At 40.7% G+C, this 20273-nt stretch overlaps 2 protein-coding genes across 2 annotated transcripts; both read right to left on the reverse strand.

Moving 5' to 3' along the window:
• Nucleotides 1-992: 992 nt before the first annotated feature.
• Nucleotides 993-1937, reverse strand: LOC118933119 (olfactory receptor 56A1). The gene has a single exon (XM_036927093.2). It carries the CDS (start codon nucleotides 1935-1937, stop codon nucleotides 993-995), a length of 945 nt encoding a protein of 314 aa, XP_036782988.2.
• Nucleotides 1938-15648: 13711 nt separating this feature from the next.
• On the reverse strand, nucleotides 15649-16623 carry LOC118933030 (olfactory receptor 52L1-like). Its single transcript, XM_036927000.2, has one exon. It carries the CDS (start codon nucleotides 16594-16596, stop codon nucleotides 15649-15651), a length of 948 nt encoding a protein of 315 aa, XP_036782895.2. The 5' UTR covers nucleotides 16597-16623.
• Nucleotides 16624-20273: the final 3650 nt, after the last annotated feature.

Below are 20273 nucleotides of genomic sequence, written 5' to 3' on the forward strand. Positions count from 1 at the left end.
AGAGAGTGATTTCACATATAGATGAAATCATATGGTATTTGACTTTCTCTGCCTGACTTATTTCACTTGGCATAATAACCTCTAAGTGCATCCGTGTTTCTGGGAATGGCAAGATTTTATTCTTTTAAACAAAAACAAAATGAACCAACAAAACAGAAACAAACTCATAAAACAGAGAGCCAACTGGTGGTTGCACGGCAGGAATGGGAGGTGAAACAGATGAAGAAGATTAAGAGGTACACACTTCCAGTTATAAAATAAGTATGTTATGGGGATGAACATACAGCATAGGAAATAGTCAATCATATTATAGTAACTCTGTATGGTGACAGATGGTAAGTACACTTTTGTGCTGAGCATTTTGTAACATATATAATTGCCAAATCACTATGTTGTAGACTTGAAACTAATACAATACTATATGTCAATTATACTTCAGTTGTAAAGGAAAAGGAAAAAAATATTGACCTTTCTGGGTTCTCTGCCTCTGCTTAGTACTTCCTGACTCTGAAGGGTGAGGGCCTAGAGAGAAGATGCGCACTGGAGCAGCAGGTTCACAGAGATCGTGGTACCCGGGGAAGGAGTGCTGTGTCCTGGGAAGGCACTGGAGTCACACAGACCTGAACCTGAATTGGTGCCCACCACTCACAAGATGTGCTCTTTCTCAACACTTCTCCAGAATTTTGCTTTCATATGTATAAAGAGGAACAATAATCCCTGACTTACAGAATTGTTATGAAGATGAGATTATTTAAATATATAAATCTCTAGATAACAAAGTTAGGTATCTAAGAATGTTAGTTACCCAAACAAAGCAAGTAAACTTCAGTCCAGTCCTCAGAAATCACAGTAATTTCTAATACCAAAGGGGCAGAAAATGGCTAGGAAATATTCACTATCCAAGCATTATCTCACTATGTGGAATCACAAAGCCTGCAACAGAAACAGAGGAAATATTAATAGGTTTTACATAGAGGGCACTTTCTGTAGATTTAAAGCCCCCTTTGCAACAACTTCTGACATCCCTGCTTTAACTCTTTGGTTCGAAACCCATATACGATAGGGTTCAAGGCAGGGGGTATGAGGTGATGAAGGACATTGAGCAGGATCAGGATATCAAAGGGGACCCTCTTTCTGGCCACATTTGTCAACACCACAACCAGCAGGACGGTGCTGAAGAACAGGATGAGGATGAAGTGGGAGCCACAGGTGCTCAGGGCTTTCATTGCAGCCCCCTCAGCCTTCAACCTAAGCACAGCTCTCAGGATGAAGGCATAGGACAGGAAGATGAGGATGAAATCTGAGCCCAGCAAGGTCCAACCAGCCACAAATTGGTACATTCTGTTGAGGGTGAAATTGTCACACGAGAGCCTGGACACAGACATGTTGGTGCAGATGCAGTTCTCAATGACATTTCTCCCACAGTAGTGGAGCCGTGCAGTGAGAATAGGAATGGGTGCAGTGATAAGGGCATTTCGTACGAGAATGAAGACACTGGCCTTGGCCACAAATCGGTCAGTGATGATGGACGGGTACCTCAGTGGGTGACAGATGGCCACATAGCGGTCATAGGCCATGACCATGAAGGTGCAGGACTCCATGGTGAGGAAACTGTTCATAATGAACATCTGCAGGAAGCAGGCAGAGAAGCTGATGGACCTGAGGTCAAACCAGAAGATGGCCAGGACCTTGGGGATGACGGTGAGGCAGAGCACCATGTCCAGCATGGAGAGGAGGCTAAGCAGGTAGTACATGGGCTGGTGCAGAGAGGCCTCCATCCAGATGGTGAGGAGGAGGGTGGCATTGGCCCCCATGGCCAGGAGGAAGAGGAGGCTGAGGGGCAGGGACAGCCAGTGTTGCCAGGCCTGGTAGTTAGGGAAGCAGATGAGGAGGAAATCAGAGACCAGAGCAGTGGAATCGTTGCTGGGAGATGTCATGAGATAAATTCTAAGCTGAGAAGAGTTCACCTGGGTTTACATATATAAGACACAGGAATTAGGCAAATAGAAAACAAAGCTGTGAAAACATTCACTAACCCTTACTCATTCAGAAAAATGATGATATATAGGAGAACAATCCCAAATAAAGGCAAAGTTTAGTGGAGACACATATGAATGGAAGAGGGGGCTTGGCAAATTATTTCTATAGTTGATTTGGAAAAATAAATGACTAGTTGCAATATTTAGAAGGAAAATAATGAAAAGAATTACCTCATTAAAACATACTGTAAAGCCACAAAATCTTTTCAGGTGATACTGATACATAATACTGACAAAGCAAATTGACTACTTATGGATCCCATAGGCCAGCAATGCTCACTAGCTTACAGAGTAATCCAGAATTAACAATGTCATAAAATCATATTTAACTGTAGGTCTTTTCAGTGAGTATTGTTGACATCATTTGTTAGATAGTGGTAAAAATTAGTTTATCCTAACTTTTAATCATATACCAAAATAAATTTGAGATTGAAAACTTTATGATAAACCCTCAATCCTATGATATGGTTGAAGACAAAATACTAATTAAATATAAAGAGTGTTCCCCAAACTCCCCTATCATTCTGACTTATTGTACCTCAAGCACAACCCATCCTGGACATACTTAATTTAAGACTGCACAAAAGAGTTCAATGTTCCCATAAATGTATACTGATGGGCAGTCTGTTTTCATTAACATTTATGATCACCAACCTCAAATGAGCACTTAATAAGCAAGTCTTTCATAATAACCTCTGGTTAATTCACTCCTTCACCCATTACAAGCAATTTCCAAATTTTCTAAATTCTTTTAAATGCTAAATCCTCTACTTCCTTAGAAGATGACCTCTCCAACTGCTTCACGAAGACAGCAGAAGCTCTCAAATGCGAATTCCTCAATTTCCCTTGATAGATTCATAAACCCATCAATACCTATATCCTCTCTCTTCCCCTTGTACCTAGTAGACTCAAGGATCTATCCCCCCTCCTAATTCCAATCTTTCCACTCTGATTTGCTGTCTATCCACCATGTTTTTCTTAGGAACTTTGACCAATTATCCATTCAATTTCTTACATCTTCAATCTCTCCCTCTATAGATCCTTCGCATGGATATTCAAAATGCTCAAGTCTCTCATATCTTAATAATTTCCATATCTACTTCATATCCCCATTTGGTATAAAGACCATGACTTCAGTTTTGGACAAAGATACCAAATCTCTCTCTTCTTTCTCTTTCTTTCACACCCATACTTAAAGAATCAGAAGAGGCAAAGGACATCTAAAAGGAGACAAGCAACTGTTGTCTTCAATAGTCCAGCTGAGAAGTGATCAAGTATGTAAATAAATGGCTCTGGAGTGGCTCTCAAGATGCAGAAATGGGGCATCTTTTAGAGGTATATATAAATATAAAGCCATAAAGGGGGATTAACTGAGTAGTTCTATAGAAGGTAGGAATTCTATAGAACTCTATAGAAGTTCTATAGAAGAGGGTAGGAATTCTGAAAATTTTTTGTCTCTTAGGGACTAAATGACTGCTTTGCTCCAGCTCAACTATACTTAGAATATTGTGTCCAGTTCAATACACCTTGATTTAAGGAACATATTTGAAATTTACCACCTAGAAGGTGTCCAGGATAAAGAGGACCTTAAGAAATCATAATGAGCAGCAATTTAGGAAAGTGGAGATATCTTCCCTAAGTGATGCCTTCCAAAAATAGGACCAGTAGGAGAAAAATCACAAAGAAATCTGTTTCTGTTTAATAGAATCCCATATAATCATCAGAGGAGACTTTATCTCTTTTAACACTACTCTGCTGGAACATTCTGGGGGAAGACAATAACCAAATTTTTTCACCAGTTTTGTTCCTGAGCCTCACGGGTGTCATATATTAAACTCTGAACATTGCCCCTGTTCCAGAACCATCCTTTCTTTCTCTCACATCCCTAGACTGCTTTTCTGGGCAGGCCAGATGGATTTCAATCATGTATTGTATGAAATTCCCAGCCATAGAAAATATGGGGTCCCTTGTATTCAATGATACAGAATTGCTAAGGCTACAGATATTCTCATCCAGGAAGAAACTAGAATTTCTCAATGTTCATTCATCCAGTACCACACTCGGAGCTTTTTTCTTCTTTTATCATGGGAGCCAATGTAAGAATGAGGAGAAGGTCTCCTGTTCTAAGTCCTCTGGCGAGACCAACAAGGCAATGCTTCTCTCCCTTAGCCCTGGAACTCACGAGTGGGTGATGCAACAGGTTGAGTCCTGCTTCAGGATTCAGCTGCCTGCATCCGGTAATCAAAGCTGGAACTCCTTCGTTGGCTCTGATGCAAAACTCCAGAGGGTTTTACAATCAGCAGTCAGTTCTTCACACTGTCCCACCCCATTCTTCAAGGCACCTGGGAACAGCAGTTGTTTAGAAAACTGTGACTGATGAGCTGGATCTCATAGGAACTTTCATCTCATCTCATGTGAAGGTGTTACTGGGTGTCAGCAGCTAAGATGTGCAGGACCGGATTTGAAACTGACTTAAAATTCAAATCTGTATCTATCTGCCTAACTCCACAGACCATCCTCTTAAACATGACCTTATACCATTTCAGCATCCTGAAATGTTATTTTGAAACTTTCCAAATTTCTTAACAAAAGTATATTATTTTCTGCTTTTTATGTTATCCTGAGTTCAACTGTGCTATTTGGTATCTACATAAATTTGAGCAGCTGATTTTCCCTATGTAAACTTCAGTCATTCAACAAGTACTTATTTATTATTATCAACCATTATTATCAACCATATGCCCAGCATAGATTAGTCACAGGGATAAAAAGATAAAGTAGTTAAGGTTCCTACCTGCATCAAGATTCTATTACAATAATTAATTAAATTATAGTATCAGTAGCTTCCCATTGTTCATTAAATAAAATTAGCTTTCACAATATTGACTACTCAAGGCTACACATGACCTAGACTGTTAGCTTCACAAGCAAAATCCTTGTCAATTTTGTTCCTCATTTATGTGGTATCTCACACAGCATCTAGAATGTAGTAAGATCAACACATTTTTACCTAAATAATTCAGGTTCATACATAATCTGAATCCTTCCTACTTTGCCAGTGTAGTAAGAACCATTTTCCTAAGTGTGATTATTTCAACCTAAGACATTGCTGAATGTCTTTAGGGAGTTTGTGATGTATTGAATAAAGTAAAACTAGTCAGCTTCATTGTGTGGGTTTTTTTTCTTCCTTTATAAACAGAAGAAGAAGAAGGAAAGGGAAGGGAAGGGAAGATTTATGTTTAGGTTTTCTTTTTTTATCATTTCTATTTGTTTATTAAGAATCTCATTTTATTGATACACTGTTAATCTAATTGCATTTGGTTGTGTGTTCTTACAGTTCACTGAACTTCTTTAAAAAGACTATTCTGAATTCTTTGTCAAACAATTCGAAGTTTTTTAAGGTCAGTTATTGGAGCTTTATTAGATTCCTTCGGTAGTGGTGTGTTTACCTGATTCTTTGGGATCCTTGTATCTTTGCATTAGTATCTGCACACTAGAGTAAGGAGTCTCTCTTTGGCACTTTACAAGTTTACTTTGGCAGGGAAAGACTTCCACCAGTCAGCTCAGTTGGAGTAACAGATGGGTCGGCTGGTAGGGTCTGTGGCCAGGTGGGGCTTACTATCATGGTACCGACTTGGGCGAGGCCACAAACCATGCTGGGAAGTTGGGAAGAGAGGGAGGTCATGGTGGCAGGGTTCTGCAATTGGTGGCCCTGCCGACTGGCCTCTGCATTCAAACAGAACCACTGGCTGTGTTCAACACTCAGCTGAGCCCACTGGCTGGGTTCTGCAATCAGCTTTGGATGGGCAAGGTTGCAAGCTGTGTTCCCTGGCAAGCTGATGCTAAGGCTGGACACTGCAACTGGGTAGGGCACCAGGCTGGACTGCATGATTACCTCTTGTAAAATGGGACCTCAGGGATGAGCCTCAACCAAATGGACCTACTGGTTAGACTCTGTGTTCAGGTAAGACCATGACCAGGACTTCAGAGGGGACTCTGCCTTGGGCTCTACTCTATAATCAGGAACAGCCACTGGCTGTTCCCTGAATTTGGGCAAAGCCATTGGCTGTGCTCTGCTATTGGATAACATCATTGACCAGGCTTTCTGGTCAGCTGAAGCCTTCAGCTGTATCCTCCAGTTGCATGAGGCTTGAGACTGTGCTCCATGGTTCAGTGTGACTATTGTCCACGCTTCCTGGTTGGGTGAGCCCACAGGTTATCCTCCCCAGTTGCACAGAGTGACTGGCTGGGCTCCCAGACTGGCGAGGTCACAGGCTGTACTCCCAATCAGGTGGAGCCATGGGCTGAATGGAATTATAGACTGGACTCCAAGGCTGCCCAGCATCACTTTTAGGAAACAAGTTATGTGGGAAGTATACAAGGCTCAGTTCAAATAATTTGACAAATTTCTGGGATTCATTAAGTCAGATTGGAGTGGATTTATAGAAACACCAGAATGAAGAAATATGTAAATGAATATAGGTATACATGTGTAGACAGTAGAAGTGTAAGTTAATGAAAGAGGACAGGAAAAGTTAAAGCATGATGCTGAGATGGGAAACTGTCTTATTTACAGACCCAGGGAATACTCCAAGCTTTGAATCAAGAGAAATGATAATGGGAATAGAAAGCTATCCTTTCAAGAACTGGTGATTTGTTCCTGTATAGCCAGAGCAGGCAGGTCAGTTTAGGTTTCTGTGCACGTGAAATGACAAGGAAATGAGCTCCCTGTAAGGACGAAGGAGATGCCTCTGCATCTCCAGACCTGCCATTGCAGAGGAGCCAGACAGAGAGAATCACAGTCAATCCACAGGCAGGGCCACATTAGAAGCAGACAAAACTTATAAAAAGACACCTAACGGAAAAGCCAATTATACTGTAGCATCTCTGGTTCCAGGCATAAAAGCTTCTCTATTTTAGCAAAAGAAAGGAAACTCAGCACACATTTTCATTTTCCTCTTGACAGCCTGAAGGGAATTCTGCATCTTAGCAAATGCCTACACAGTGGCCTGCAGAGTCCTACAATCAGGGTACAGGAGTGTGACCTTCACAGCCTCTGAGGAAATCCCACACCTCCTACCCAAGCCAATGAGTTCTTATCTCTTAACAGACAGCTAAGATAAAAAGCTGCACACATTTGGGGAAAAATGGCAAGAAAAGGAAGTACCAAGATTAGCAAGCAGTAAAAAAAAAAAAAAAAAACAGTGAAGGGAGGAAAAAAGATACTTTTAAGATATGTAATAATATTTTTAAATGCCCTTTTTAATGCATCTTTGCATTAAAGATGGGTGGTAGAAAACTAGAAAAGCAAAATAATCAGCAGAAAAGAGAAACTAAATTGAAAAGGCCAGTGCTAACTAACAACTAGCTAAATGTCTTTGGAGTTTATACATTTAAGTATTTTGATAATATTGATAGATGTTTAGAATGAGTGAGCAATGAAAACAGAGAAGGCACAAATAAACTGCTAGGTATGACATAGGAACATATGGCAGACACAGCAGAAAATAATTTTCTGATAGCAAATTTGAATGAAAATGAATATAAGCAAACAAAGAATGCAAATATTTTCAAAGGAAATTCTAAAACACATAGATGAGGAATATTCCATTTATCCCACATGTCAAAATCTGAAATGAAATGAAGTATGTATACTTCTTTAGGCTATAGGTTAGTCAGAGTCAGCTGCAACAGACTCCCAAAATAGTGGCTTGAAACACATACACAGGTCGATTTCTGTCTCAGGGTTAAGCCAGGGTTGGTGGCCCACAGCGCATCAGGAACACAGGCTTGTGGGGAGGGCTGCTCTGCCATCTACAGCACACGGGTCTGTCTTGTGACTGAAGGAAACCACTTCAGATCCCACCATCATACCCACTTTCCAAGCATCAACAAGTGGTGTACATGGAAGGTGAGAGCAAACCACTTCCTTTTATAACCAACCAAAACTAGGTACCTCTAGGGTCAAGAGAGAACTGTTTTCCAGTGGAAGTGATACAACATTAGCTGGGCTCCCACAGGACAGAGCTGAAGTCTGAGGCCTAGAATCAAGGTGATGACAGTGTGGAATTCCTCCTGTGCTAAGGATAACTCACACCAGTCCTCCCTACTTCACCAACCTGGGCAACCAAATTAATGACTTAACATTCTGTCTGTAACAGAACACTATTTCTTAGGAGTAAGAATGACAAAGAAAGGAGAAATTAGAATCACTAAACATCCACTCCAGACCTTCTACTGCTATGGAAACACAAGTAGCATCTCTCATCACTTGAGCACCCTACCTCTGGTAGCCCTCACTTGACTTTTTCCAGGACTGAACAAATGTGTTACTTTTTAGGAATATAAAAGAGTTAAACCAGATCTCAGGCAACACCCAACAAGTGGGATGCAACATATCAATTGTGACAATCCTCCTAAATTTTACACAGACACCATTAGAAGAAAAGGGGGTCTAATTAACATAACTCCCTACCCCCATATCAGAAAAGGAATTCTTCCAAGTGGCATAGCTACTTCTACATGTATTAATACCTATTTATAAACACCAGACTTTCACATATATTATGGTTATTAGATACTGATATAGACATGGTTATTTCTTCTTTGTTAAATTAATACTTATAAATATACATATATTCAATACTTGGTCTTATTCCCTCTTTATAAGCAAAAATATAAATAAATTAAAATACAGTAATTAAAAATACAAAAGGTTCTTTTTTAAAAAAAGATGCTGTACACATCTATATTTCTCCTTTGAAAATAGAGATCATAACATATTATAACCAGCACCTAATATACTCGTGCCCCACTTAATTTATTTTAAATAAATGAGTACTGGAGATAGAGGGGATTAAAGGTGACAGAGTGAGAGGTGAGGCAGAAACCTCCTAAACCACATATAATATGAAAATATAATTAATACAACTAATCCTGAAAGAGCAACAGGAAAGACAGCTGTGATAGACTGCATACACCTGAAGAAAAGAAGAAACCTCACAGGACAGGGCAATGTACCAAAGCCATGATCTGGCAGAACCAAAGCCCTTCCTCTACCCCAGTTCACCAACAAGAAGAAGAGAAATGGAGCGGGGAGAGAGTGGAGGTCTGGGTCTGCTGAACACCTAGGCCTGTGATCTGTTCTGGGAGGATTAACCTACACTGCATGGTGCTCTGGTGATTAGTGGGGTTGGAAAGCTAAGACAGGTGGAATACCTGGAGAGAATGAGATTCCAGCTGTTTGTGGAAAACAGGGATCCATATCCAGCTGATCTGGGTGGGTAGTCTGAAAGACTTCCTAAAAACAAAAGTGTTACTAAAGGGGCAAGGATTGCACAGAGCTTACTGCTCAGAAGAAAGGACAGGTAGACAAAATTGGCCAGGTGCACTCTACCAAGCAGGTTGGAAACATTTGTGATCTTCAGGCGCTCCATCGCCCTCAAGGTGCTCCTGCCCCTTAAGGATACACAATGATTAAGCCCCAAATGATACACAGCCTGTTGCACCTTCTTCCTGGCCAGCCCACACCTGACTCACAAACCAGCAAACCCTTCCCTGGAGTCAGGCTAGCCAGACAGAAGCCCTTCCTACAGCAGCTACAAAAGCAAACCATAGAGGCTTACACCTGTGTGTTTGGACCACAGATTCTGGCAGTGAAGACAGGCATAGCAACCAGGAGGCAGGAAACAGCTCTTTCCTTCCCCAGGCATCAGCGCCGCTCCCATGCACAGCCCGACATCACTCCAGGGGTGGAACATCTCCAGAGGGTAGAGCTCCTGGGCACTAGAGGGTGCCACATACAAATATGAAACATCAACACAACCAGGTTCAAAGCAAAATCTCAACACCACCAGAAAACAGTTGAGTGAGACTGAACTAATCAATCTTATTGGAAGAGATTTCAAAATAAAAATCATAAACATGCACCTGGAGTGACAGAAAAATATTCAAGAATTCAGGAACGAATTTAGGACAGAGATCCAATTATTGAGAAACACAATGGAGAGTATTAAAAGCAGATTAGATATGGTGCAGGAGATGATAAATGAAATAGAAATCAAAGAAAAGGAATATAAAGAAGCTGAGGAACAGAGAGAAAAAAGAATCCCTAGTAATGAAAAAATACTGAGAGAACTGTGTGACCAATCCAAATGGAACAATATTCATATTATAGGGGTACCAGAAGAAGGAGAGAAAAAAGGATAGAAAGTGTCTTTGAGGAAGTAATTGCTGAAAACTTACCCAATCTGGGGAAGGAGATAGTCTCTCAGGCCAAGGAGGTGTACAGATCTCCCAACACAAGGGACCCAAGGAGGAAAACAGCAAGACATATAATTAAAATGGCAAGATCAAGGATACAGACAAACTATTAAAAGCAGACAGACCAAGGAAAAATATCATATACAAAGGAAAACCTATCAAGCTATCATCAGACTTCTCAGCAGAAACGTTACAGGCCAGAAGGGAGTGGCACGATATAGTTAATGCAATGAAACAGAAGGGCCTTGAACAAAGAATACTCTACCCAGAAAGATTATGATTTCAATTTGCAGGAGGGATTAAACAATCTCCAGATAAGCAAAAGCTGAGAAAATTTACCTCCCACAAAACACCTCTACAGTGTGTTTTGGAGGGACTGTTAGAGATGGAACTGATGCTAAGGTTAAATAGCTGTCACCAGAGGTTAAAAAAAAAAACAGGGTGGGAGACAAAGAGTACAGTATATGATACCTAATATATAAAGAATGGAGAAGAAAAAAAAGGTGGTAAAAAAAAAGAACCTTTAGATGCTGTTTGTAATACGATACTAACTGAGTTAAACTAGACTCTTAGATAGTAAAGAACTTACCCTTGAACCTTTGGTAACCATGACTCTAAAGTCTGCAATGGCAATAAGTATATATTCTCAATAATCACCCTAAATATAAATGGTCTGAATGCACCAATCAAAAGACACTGAGTCACTGAATAGACAAAAAAAAAAACAAGAGCCAACTATATGCTGCCTACAAGAGACTCACTTCAAACTCAAAGACATACACAGACTAAAAGTGAAGGGACGGAAAAAATATTTCATGCAACTAATAAGGAGAAAAAATCAGGTGTTGCAGTACTTGTATCAGACAAAATTGACTTTAAAACAAAGAAAGTCACAAGAGACAAAGAATGACATTACATTATAATGATAAAGGGTTCAAACCAACAAGACAATGTAACCATTATAAATACTTATGCACCCAACACAGGAGCACCAACATATGTGAAACAAATACTAACAGAATTAAAAGAGGAAACAGAATGCAATGCATTCATTCTAAAAGACTCCCACACTCTACTCACTCCAAAGGACAGATCAACAAAACAGAAAATAAGTAAGGAGAAAGTGGCATTGAACAACACATTAGAACAGATGGACCTAGCAGACATCAACAAAACTCTCCAACCAAAAGCATGATACACATTCTTCGCAAGTGCACATGGAACATTTTCAAGAATAGATCATACACTAGTCAGCAAAAATAGCCTCAGTAAATTCAAAAAGATTGAAATTATACCAGTCAGCTTCTCAGACCACAAAGGTATGAAACTAGAAATAAACAATGCAAAGAAAATGAAAAACCCCACAAACACATGGAGGCTTGACAAGATACTCCTAAATAACCAATTGATCAATGACCAAATAAAAACAGAGATCAAGCAATATATGGAGAAAAATTACAACAATAATTCAACATTGCAAAATCTGTGGGACACAGCAAAGGCCGTGCTAAGAGGAAACTATACTGCAATACAGGCATACCTCAGAAAAGAAGAGCAGTCACATATGAGGAGTCTAAACTCACAGTTAATGAAACTAGAAAAAGAAGAACAAATGAGGCTCAAAGTCAGTAGAAGGAGGGACATAATAAAGATTAGAGCAGAAATAAATAAAATCGAGATGAATAAAACTATAGAAAAAAATCAATGAAACCAAGAGCTGGTTCTTTGAGAAAGTAAACAAAATAGATAAACCCCTAGCCAGACTTATCAACAAGAAAAAAGAGTCTACACACATGAACAGAATCAGAAATGAGAAAGGAAAAATCACTACGGACACCACAGAAATACAAAGAATTATTAGAGAATACTATGAAAAATCATATGCTAACAAACTAGATAGCCTAGTAGAAATGGACAAATTCCTAGAAAAAATACAACCATCCAAGACTAACCCAGAAAGAAACAAAAAATCTGAACAAATTACTAGCAACAAAATCAAATTTGTAATAAAAAAACTACCTAATAACAAAACTCCTGAACCAGATGGCTTCACTGCTGAATTTTATCAAACATTTAGTGAAGATGTAATACCCATTCTCCTTAAAGTTTTCCAAAAAATAAAAGAGGAGGGAATACTTCCAAACTCATTCTATGAGGCCAGCATCACCCGAAGACCAAAACCAGGCAAAGACAACACAAGAAAAGAAAAGTACAGACCAATATCCCTGATGAACATAGATGCAAAAATATGACATAAAATATTAGCAAACTGAATTCAAAAATACATCAAAAAGATCATCCATCATGATCAAGTAGGATTTATTCCAGGGATGCAAGGATGGTACAACATTCAAAAATCCATCAGCATCATCCACCACATCAACAAAAAGGACAAAAACCACATGATCATCTCCATAGATGCTGAAATAGCATTTGAAAAAATTCAATACCTATTCACAATAAAAACTCTCAACAAAATGGGTATAAAGGGCAAGTACCTAACATAATAAAGGCCATATATGTCAAACCCAAGTATGACAACATTATACTTAACAGCGAAAAGCTAAAAGCTTTTCCTTTAAGATCAGGAACAAGACAAGGATGACCACTCTCCCCACTTCTATTCAACATAGTACTGGAGGTTCTAGTAATGGCAATCAGACCACACAAAGGAATAAAAGGCATCCAGATTGGCAAAGAAGAAGTCCAAATGTCCCTGTTTGCAGATGACATAAAACACCCTAAAGAATCCACTCCAAAACTACTAGATCTAATATATGAATTCAGCAAAGTTGCAGAATACAAAATTAATACACAGAAATCTGTGGCATTCCTATACACTAACAATCAGCTAGCAGAAAGAGAAATCAGGAAAGCAACTCCATTCACAATTGCATCAAAAAGAATAAAATGCCTAGGAATAAACCTAACCAAGGAAGTGAAAGACCTATACTCTGAAAACTACAAGACACTCATGATAGAATTTAAAGAAGACACCAATAAATGGAAACACATCTCATGCTCATGGCTAGGAAGAATTAATATTGTCAAATTGGCCATCCTGTCTAAAGCAATCTATAGATTGAGTGCAATTTCCATCAAAATAGCAATGGCATTCTTCAACAAACTAGAGAAAATCACTGTAAAATTTATATGGAACCAAAAAAGACCTCGAATAGCCAAAGCAATCCTGAGAAGGAAGAATATAGCTAGGGGGATTATGTTCCCCAACTTCAAGCTCTACTACAAAGCCACAGTAATCAAGACAATTTGGTACTGGCACTAGAACAGAACCATACACCAATGGAACAGACTAGAGAGCCCTGATATAAACCCAACCATATATGGTCAATTAATATATGATAAAGGAGCCATGGGCATACAATGGGGAAATAACAGCCTCTTCAACAGCTGGTATTGGCAAAACTGGACAGCTACATGCAAGAGAATGAAAGTGGATTATTGTTTAACCCCATACACAAAAGTAAACTCAAAATGGATTAAAGACTTGAATGTAAGTCATGAAACCATAAAACTCTTAAAAACATTGACAAAATCTCCTGAATATAAACATTAGCAACTTTTTTCTGAACGTATCTCCTCGAGCAAGGGAAACAAAAGCAAAAATGAACACATAGGACTACATCAAGCTAAAAAGCTCCTGTACAGCAAAGGACACCATCAACAGAACAAAAAGGCATCCTACAGTATGGGAGGATATATTTGTAAATGACATATCTGACAAGGGGTTAACATCTAAAATACATAAAGAACTCACATGCCTCAATACCCAAAAAGCAAATAACCCAATTAAAAAATGGGCAGACGATATGAACAGACAATTCTCCAAAGAAGAAAGTCAGATGGCCAACAGGCACATGAAAAGATGCTCATCATCACTAATTATCAGGGAAACGCAAATAAAAACCACAAGGAGATATCACCTCACACTAGTTAGGACGGTCAGTATCGAAAATACTAAGAACAACAAATGCTGGCAAGGATGCGGAGAAGGGGCAACCCTCCTACACTGCTGGTGGGAATGTAAGCTAGTTCAACCATTGTGGAAAGCAGTATGGAGGTTGCTCAAAAAACTAAGTATAGAAATACCATTTGACCCGGGAATTCCACTCTTAGGAATTTGCCCAAAGAAAACAAGTTCTCAGATTCAGAAAGACATATGCACACCTATGTTTATTGCAGCACTATTTACAATAGCCAAGATATGGAAGCAACCTAAGTGTCCAACAGTAGATGAATGAGTAAAGAAGATGGGGTACATATACACAATGGAATACTATTCAGCCATAAGAAAGAAACAAGTCCTACCATTTGCAACAAAATGGATGGAGCTGGAGGATATTATGCTCAGTGAAATAAGCCAGGTGGAGAAAGACAAGTATCAAATGAGTTCTCTTATTTTTGGAGTGTAACAACAAAGCAAAACTGAAGGAACAAAAGAGCAACAGACTCATACTCCAAGAAGGGACTAACGGTTACCAAAGCAGAGGGGTGGGGAATGGCGTGTGGGGAGGGAGGGAGGGAGAATGGGACCGAGGGGTATTATGATTGGCATACATGGTGTGGGTGGATCATGGGGAAGACAGAATAGCACAGAGAAAGCAAACAGTAACTCTGTGGCATCTTACTATACTGCTGGGCAGTGACTGTAATGGGGTATGGGGGGGACACAATAACATGGGTGAATGTAGTAACCACATTATTTCTTCATGTGAAGCCTTCATAATAGTGTATATCAATAATAGATAGATAGATAGATAGATAGATAGATAGATAGATAGATAGATAGATAGATAGATAGATAGATAGATAAATGAGTACTACCCAGGTTACAATGACAGGTACTTTCATACACTCTGGACATCTCAAATGCTTTGAGAGAGATCCTGCTGCTACACGGGAGCCTGTGACGTAGTGCTCTCAGTGCTTACTTAAAAAGTTTAAAAACACTCTAAATCTAAAACCAGGCAGAGGCTTGGCCTTCCCATTCCCATTGCAGATGATGTTAGAGGGTCAGTGGATAAACAACAACAAAGATGACATACCTAGAGCTATCATCTTTTTGCCCTACACCCAAATCCCTCCATCACAAGGAGGACAGAAATGTTGGGCTCATGAGCAAAAAGCTGGGGAAAATATTCACAAACTGTCCCGTCCAGGTACAACCCAATCGCTGTGGAGCCACGTGCCCGTGAGTATCCTCTGCCATGATGAGGAAGACTTCTCTCTGCAAAATGGCCTCTACCAGACAGCTCGACCACCCTTGAGCTCCTGGTAGTGTCTCCGGCAGGAGCCTCTGAAGAAGATATTCGGGATGTGCTCAGATCTACCCTTGTACGTAGAACACCCTGAGTACTCGCTGGCGGATCTGCCTAGTCTTCACGCCGTAGATGAGAGGATTGAGAGCTGGTGGCACAAGGAGGTAGAGTGTCGCCAGAAGAACATGGATGTGAGGGGGAACATGGTGGCCAAAGCGGTGAGTGAGGAAAGAAAACATTCCAGGAACATAGAAGACCAGGATGACACAAATATGAGACCCACACGTGCTAAAGGCCTTGAGTCGGGCCTCACCCCCTGGTAGCCTCAGCACTGCCTGGAGGATGAGGGCATAGGACACGCCAATGGCCAGGACATCCAGCCCAACCACCAGCAGGGCCACTACTAACCCATAGGCTCGGTTCACTGTGGTTGCAGAGCAGGCAAGTTTCACAACAGCCATGTGCTCACAATAGGCATGGCCTATGACGGTGGTTCTACAGAAGGTAAGTCTCCGCAACAGGACAGGGAAGGGGAGAAGGAGCAGGAAGCCCCGTACCAGCACTGCTGCTCCAGTGTGCCCTATGATCCCTGCGTGCAGGATGGTGGAATGGCGCAGAGGGTGACAGATGGCCACGTAGCGATCCAGAGCCATGGCCACAAGAACACCTGACTCCATGGAGGAGAATGCATGGATAAAGAACATCTGGATCAGGCAGACAGTGTACCCCATCTCGTGGGCATGAACCAGGAGCACTGCCAGTGTTTTGGGTGCAGTGGAGGAGGCCAGGACCAGGTCAATGCCAGAGAGCATGGCCAGGAATAGGTACATAGGCTGGTGCAAGGATCGGTCAGTCCAGATGACCAACAGGATGGTGACATTGCCCCCGAGGGCAAGGAGGTAAAGGACACACAGCGGCAATGCTATCCAGTGCTGGCTTTCCTCTAAACCTGGGATGCCGACTAAGAAAAAAGAGGGCTGGTGTAGCAGCCAGCTGCGATTATTAAAGGCAATCATCAGTGGCTTACACAAGGAAGAGAGAAAAGAAACCTAAATTGTATTTCTCCATTCCTGATGCATCATCACATTGTCCAGATCTGGCTACAGTCTTCACAAGAAGGAAAAGGTTTAAACTGCAAAGGAAGGAAAGAAAATTAGATACAGGCAAGAAAATCTCCTTTTCTTGAAATAATTCCTTTAAAGATGAGACATTCTTATATCTGTATTACTAGGTCTGGTTTCATTTAGAGAGAAGAGTAAGCATATGCTGCTTTTAGAGAGATGTTTAAACTCTACCATTCAATTACTTCTAATTTGGAACGTCAACCCGAAAGGATTCTCCGTGTCACACCTTAGCCTTAGTGAGTGCTGACATCACTCTGTTCTCAGATCAGCCTCCTTCAGGTTCCATAACTGGCACTCTAGAGCTGTCCCTCTCGTTCCCTCCTCTGACCTGTCTGCAGCTACTTACCATTATGTGCTATTGAATCCCGAGTTCCATCCTCTCCTCTCTGTCCTGTTCCGTACATTGTCTATGGTTGAGCTCATTCATTTACATGGCTTTAACCACTTATAAACTTTAATTTCTTCCAGATCTATGTTTATAAGTAAAACAGCTTTCTGAACACAAATCCATTTTTCCATTTGCTACATGAATTTGTATACCAAACACTCAACACATCCAAGATTGTATTAACTCACCTATTCTTCCCCAATCACCTCTACCTCTTTTTTGTCTATACTCTTGTGAATTACATCCTTATGTGCCCTCCCAAACCAATATAGAACCTTGGAAACAGTCCTCACTCATTCTTCTCTCTCATCCCTTTTACCTTTTCACCAGTGTCTGCTGAATGTGATTTTAACCCATCTTATTTCCACTCTTTTTTCTCAACTTGCAACATTGCTGTGTACTGCACACTCCCAGCTTCTCTCACTTGACTCTTTCCTTAGATCTCTAGCTTTGATATTATACCCTTCAAACCACTCTCCACTCTCAAGTCAGATGGTTTTTCCTAAAATACAGATGTAATCTTGTCACTTCTGAGGTTAAAATCCTTTTGTTCATTTAATCCATGACATATAATCATACATTATAACCAGCATGCAAGGTTTTCTAAGTAATCTTACATAAATTATCTGAAATAAATTGTTATTATTTATACTAAAATAAAAGATCACAGAAGATGAGATCAATGGCCACTTTCTTTTTCTCTTTGTCTCCATGACTACTTTTCTGTTTCAAACATTTGTTATTTCTCTCCTCGAGATATGATGATTCAGGGTTTCTGATGCTCCCATGTTAACAAGAAGTACCAGTTAAACACGTGTTGTGTTTGACCTTCTCCATGTTATTCACCTCTCAAGCACTAGAATGAAAAACCTGAAATGATATGGTTTCATGTATGGACTTGTCTTAACAGACACAGTCTGAAATAATTGCATTTTCCTATATAAGGGTGGGGGGTGCCCATGTATGTGTGTATATAAAAAGAATCAGAATGGCTCAGTGCTTGTGGACTGTGCATTTATAGATCACTCCGATGTCTTATTTATATATCAGTGATGATTATAGTATTGCCCCAAAACTCTGAACATGGTAGCTACAAAATGCAGAATGCCTGATGGGCACATATCTTCCAGCCTTGTTTCCCTTCTAGATTCAAATCCATGTACAGCTTCAAGTAACACTGATATATTTTTATTGAAACCTCTAGGAAAAACTCATAATTATGAGAATTCACATTTCAGGGTTTCATATTCTACATAGTGAGAAAGTTGACTCTCTTTCCTAACTATTTCCCTTCTGCTGCAAGTTTCAACCCATTTCCCATTTTTCAACTGAGAACAACTGTGCATTTGTGGAAGGCCACCCTTCACTCTGATAGGAGCAGTGTCAGTAGAGCAGCAGAGGATGAAGCCAAAGTGGGTGAAGGAGAGAACCAGAGATGCACATGCCTGAGTATAACCTGCCTCTTCTTTGTGCTACATTGTTTGTGAGTCTAGAGGAAAAGCCTAGAGCTGCTTTTTAAGCATTAAGTACTAAAGTAAACAAGAGGTCCCTCAGTGATTTTCAGAGGAGAAGCAGAATTTCAAGAACCAAAAAGTGAAGGTATATTTTGCTGTCTGACCAGGAAGCACAGGACGATTCTCAAGAAGTGGTACATTCCCTATTGACTCATATAATAATTCAGTCCAAGAGTCCTGTCTTCTAGGAAGCTGTCCCCAAATTCTGTAAGGCTGCATGCCATGTCACCTTTCCTTTCCTATCAAAGCACTTTACAGCCATGCCACTGCAGTGCTCACCTTGCACTGTGAAACCCACCAGTGATGGTCCTGAAGGGCAGGGACTGAGCCTTCTTATGGCAGCAGTCCCAGGAAGTTCCACAAGTGCCAGAATCTAACTGGTACTTGGTAATGTTTGCTGAATAAGTAAATAAATATCTATACAATTACATTTAAAAATAAACAGATCATTGTGTAACACACGAGGAATCATGGTAACTTGACAAGGGACAGTTCCTGAATTTCAGGGCCAGGGTGACCTACCAGACAGAGGTATCTGTGAGGATGGGTGGCTGACCTCAGGGCTCCTCCCCTGAAGCGATACTCTAAATGCTTCATGGCAGGAGGAACCCTGCTGAATCTCTCTGGCGCAAGAGCCCACGATGAGATCCTGGCTGCATGTCAGAAATGAGGGACTCCTGTGGTCACTACTAGTCACTTCTGCCACTGCTTCTGTCACTGCAGGGAGAGAGGCTCATCTCTGGGCTGTGGCATATCCCTGTGCCCTTAATCTCCTTCTTAGATGTGGCAAGGACTTTATGATAGGAGCAGAAGGAAGATGTAGGGACCCAGCAAGAAAGATCAGGGGAGGGCACATAAATAGTAAGTTTATGATGATGACTCACTAGGAGAGGGAGAAATAGAAATCAAACACTCAGAGGCAGAGTTCAGGTATCAAATCTGAGACACATGATCAGTAAAATTTGCCTGGTAGAGGGGCACTGTTCTCATGAGAGCTGGGCTATCTTTGAGGATGCATGCTTTACAGTCTTGATTCAGGGTCAGGGGAGACTCAGCAGCATGAAGAGAACTCAGAAAAAGGAGAAAATTCTCAGACCCAAGAAGCTTCCCTATGGCCCTCTCTGCTTACCTGGGGAAGCACCCTGAGTCCCAGCTCAGTCTCCATGAGGACCTTCTGCACTACCTGGGCAGCAGAGTGATGCAGAGGACTTTATATTCAGAAGGGCTACCCAGGAATCTGAATACCAAAGAGGAAATCAAACACATCACTCAGGTCTCTGTGGTGAATTTTTCAAGGATGTGAGATATGAGTGCCACTCTGGAAAGACCTGGGTAAAGTAGGTAAAGCACCTGTAACCCAATGTGCCATCTGTGCTGATGAGGATGCCAACTTAAGAGTATGCTAAAGGTCCCTGTGAATGTCTCAGCAGACTGTGAAGATTTAATGGCATCAGTATGTATCCACAAGTTCGAAGATGCTCTTGCAGCAATGTGTGATCTGAAGGGCAGAAACTGAGGGGAATGGTACAAAGAAGGTTAGGTTTGAGGAGTCAGGCTTGGGGAGAACAGCTATTCTGTGGTGAGGGGAAATAAGACTACTAAAAGTTGTACTACTAAGACTACTACACAGCCAAGGGAAAACTCGGGGCCATAGCTGCCAACCAAGA

This window comes from Manis pentadactyla, chromosome 9 (genome assembly GCF_030020395.1).
Source record: "Manis pentadactyla isolate mManPen7 chromosome 9, mManPen7.hap1, whole genome shotgun sequence".
Classification (NCBI taxonomy): Eukaryota; Metazoa; Chordata; class Mammalia; order Pholidota; family Manidae; genus Manis; species Manis pentadactyla.

What these genes read in the sequence shown, in the direction of transcription:
- LOC118933119 (XM_036927093.2), bottom strand. Translation starts at nt 1,937, where the DNA reads ATGACATCTCCCAGCAACGATTCCACTGCTCTGGTCTCTGATTTCCTC.
- LOC118933030 (XM_036927000.2), bottom strand. Translation starts at nt 16,596, where the DNA reads ATGATTGCCTTTAATAATCGCAGCTGGCTGCTACACCAGCCCTCTTTT.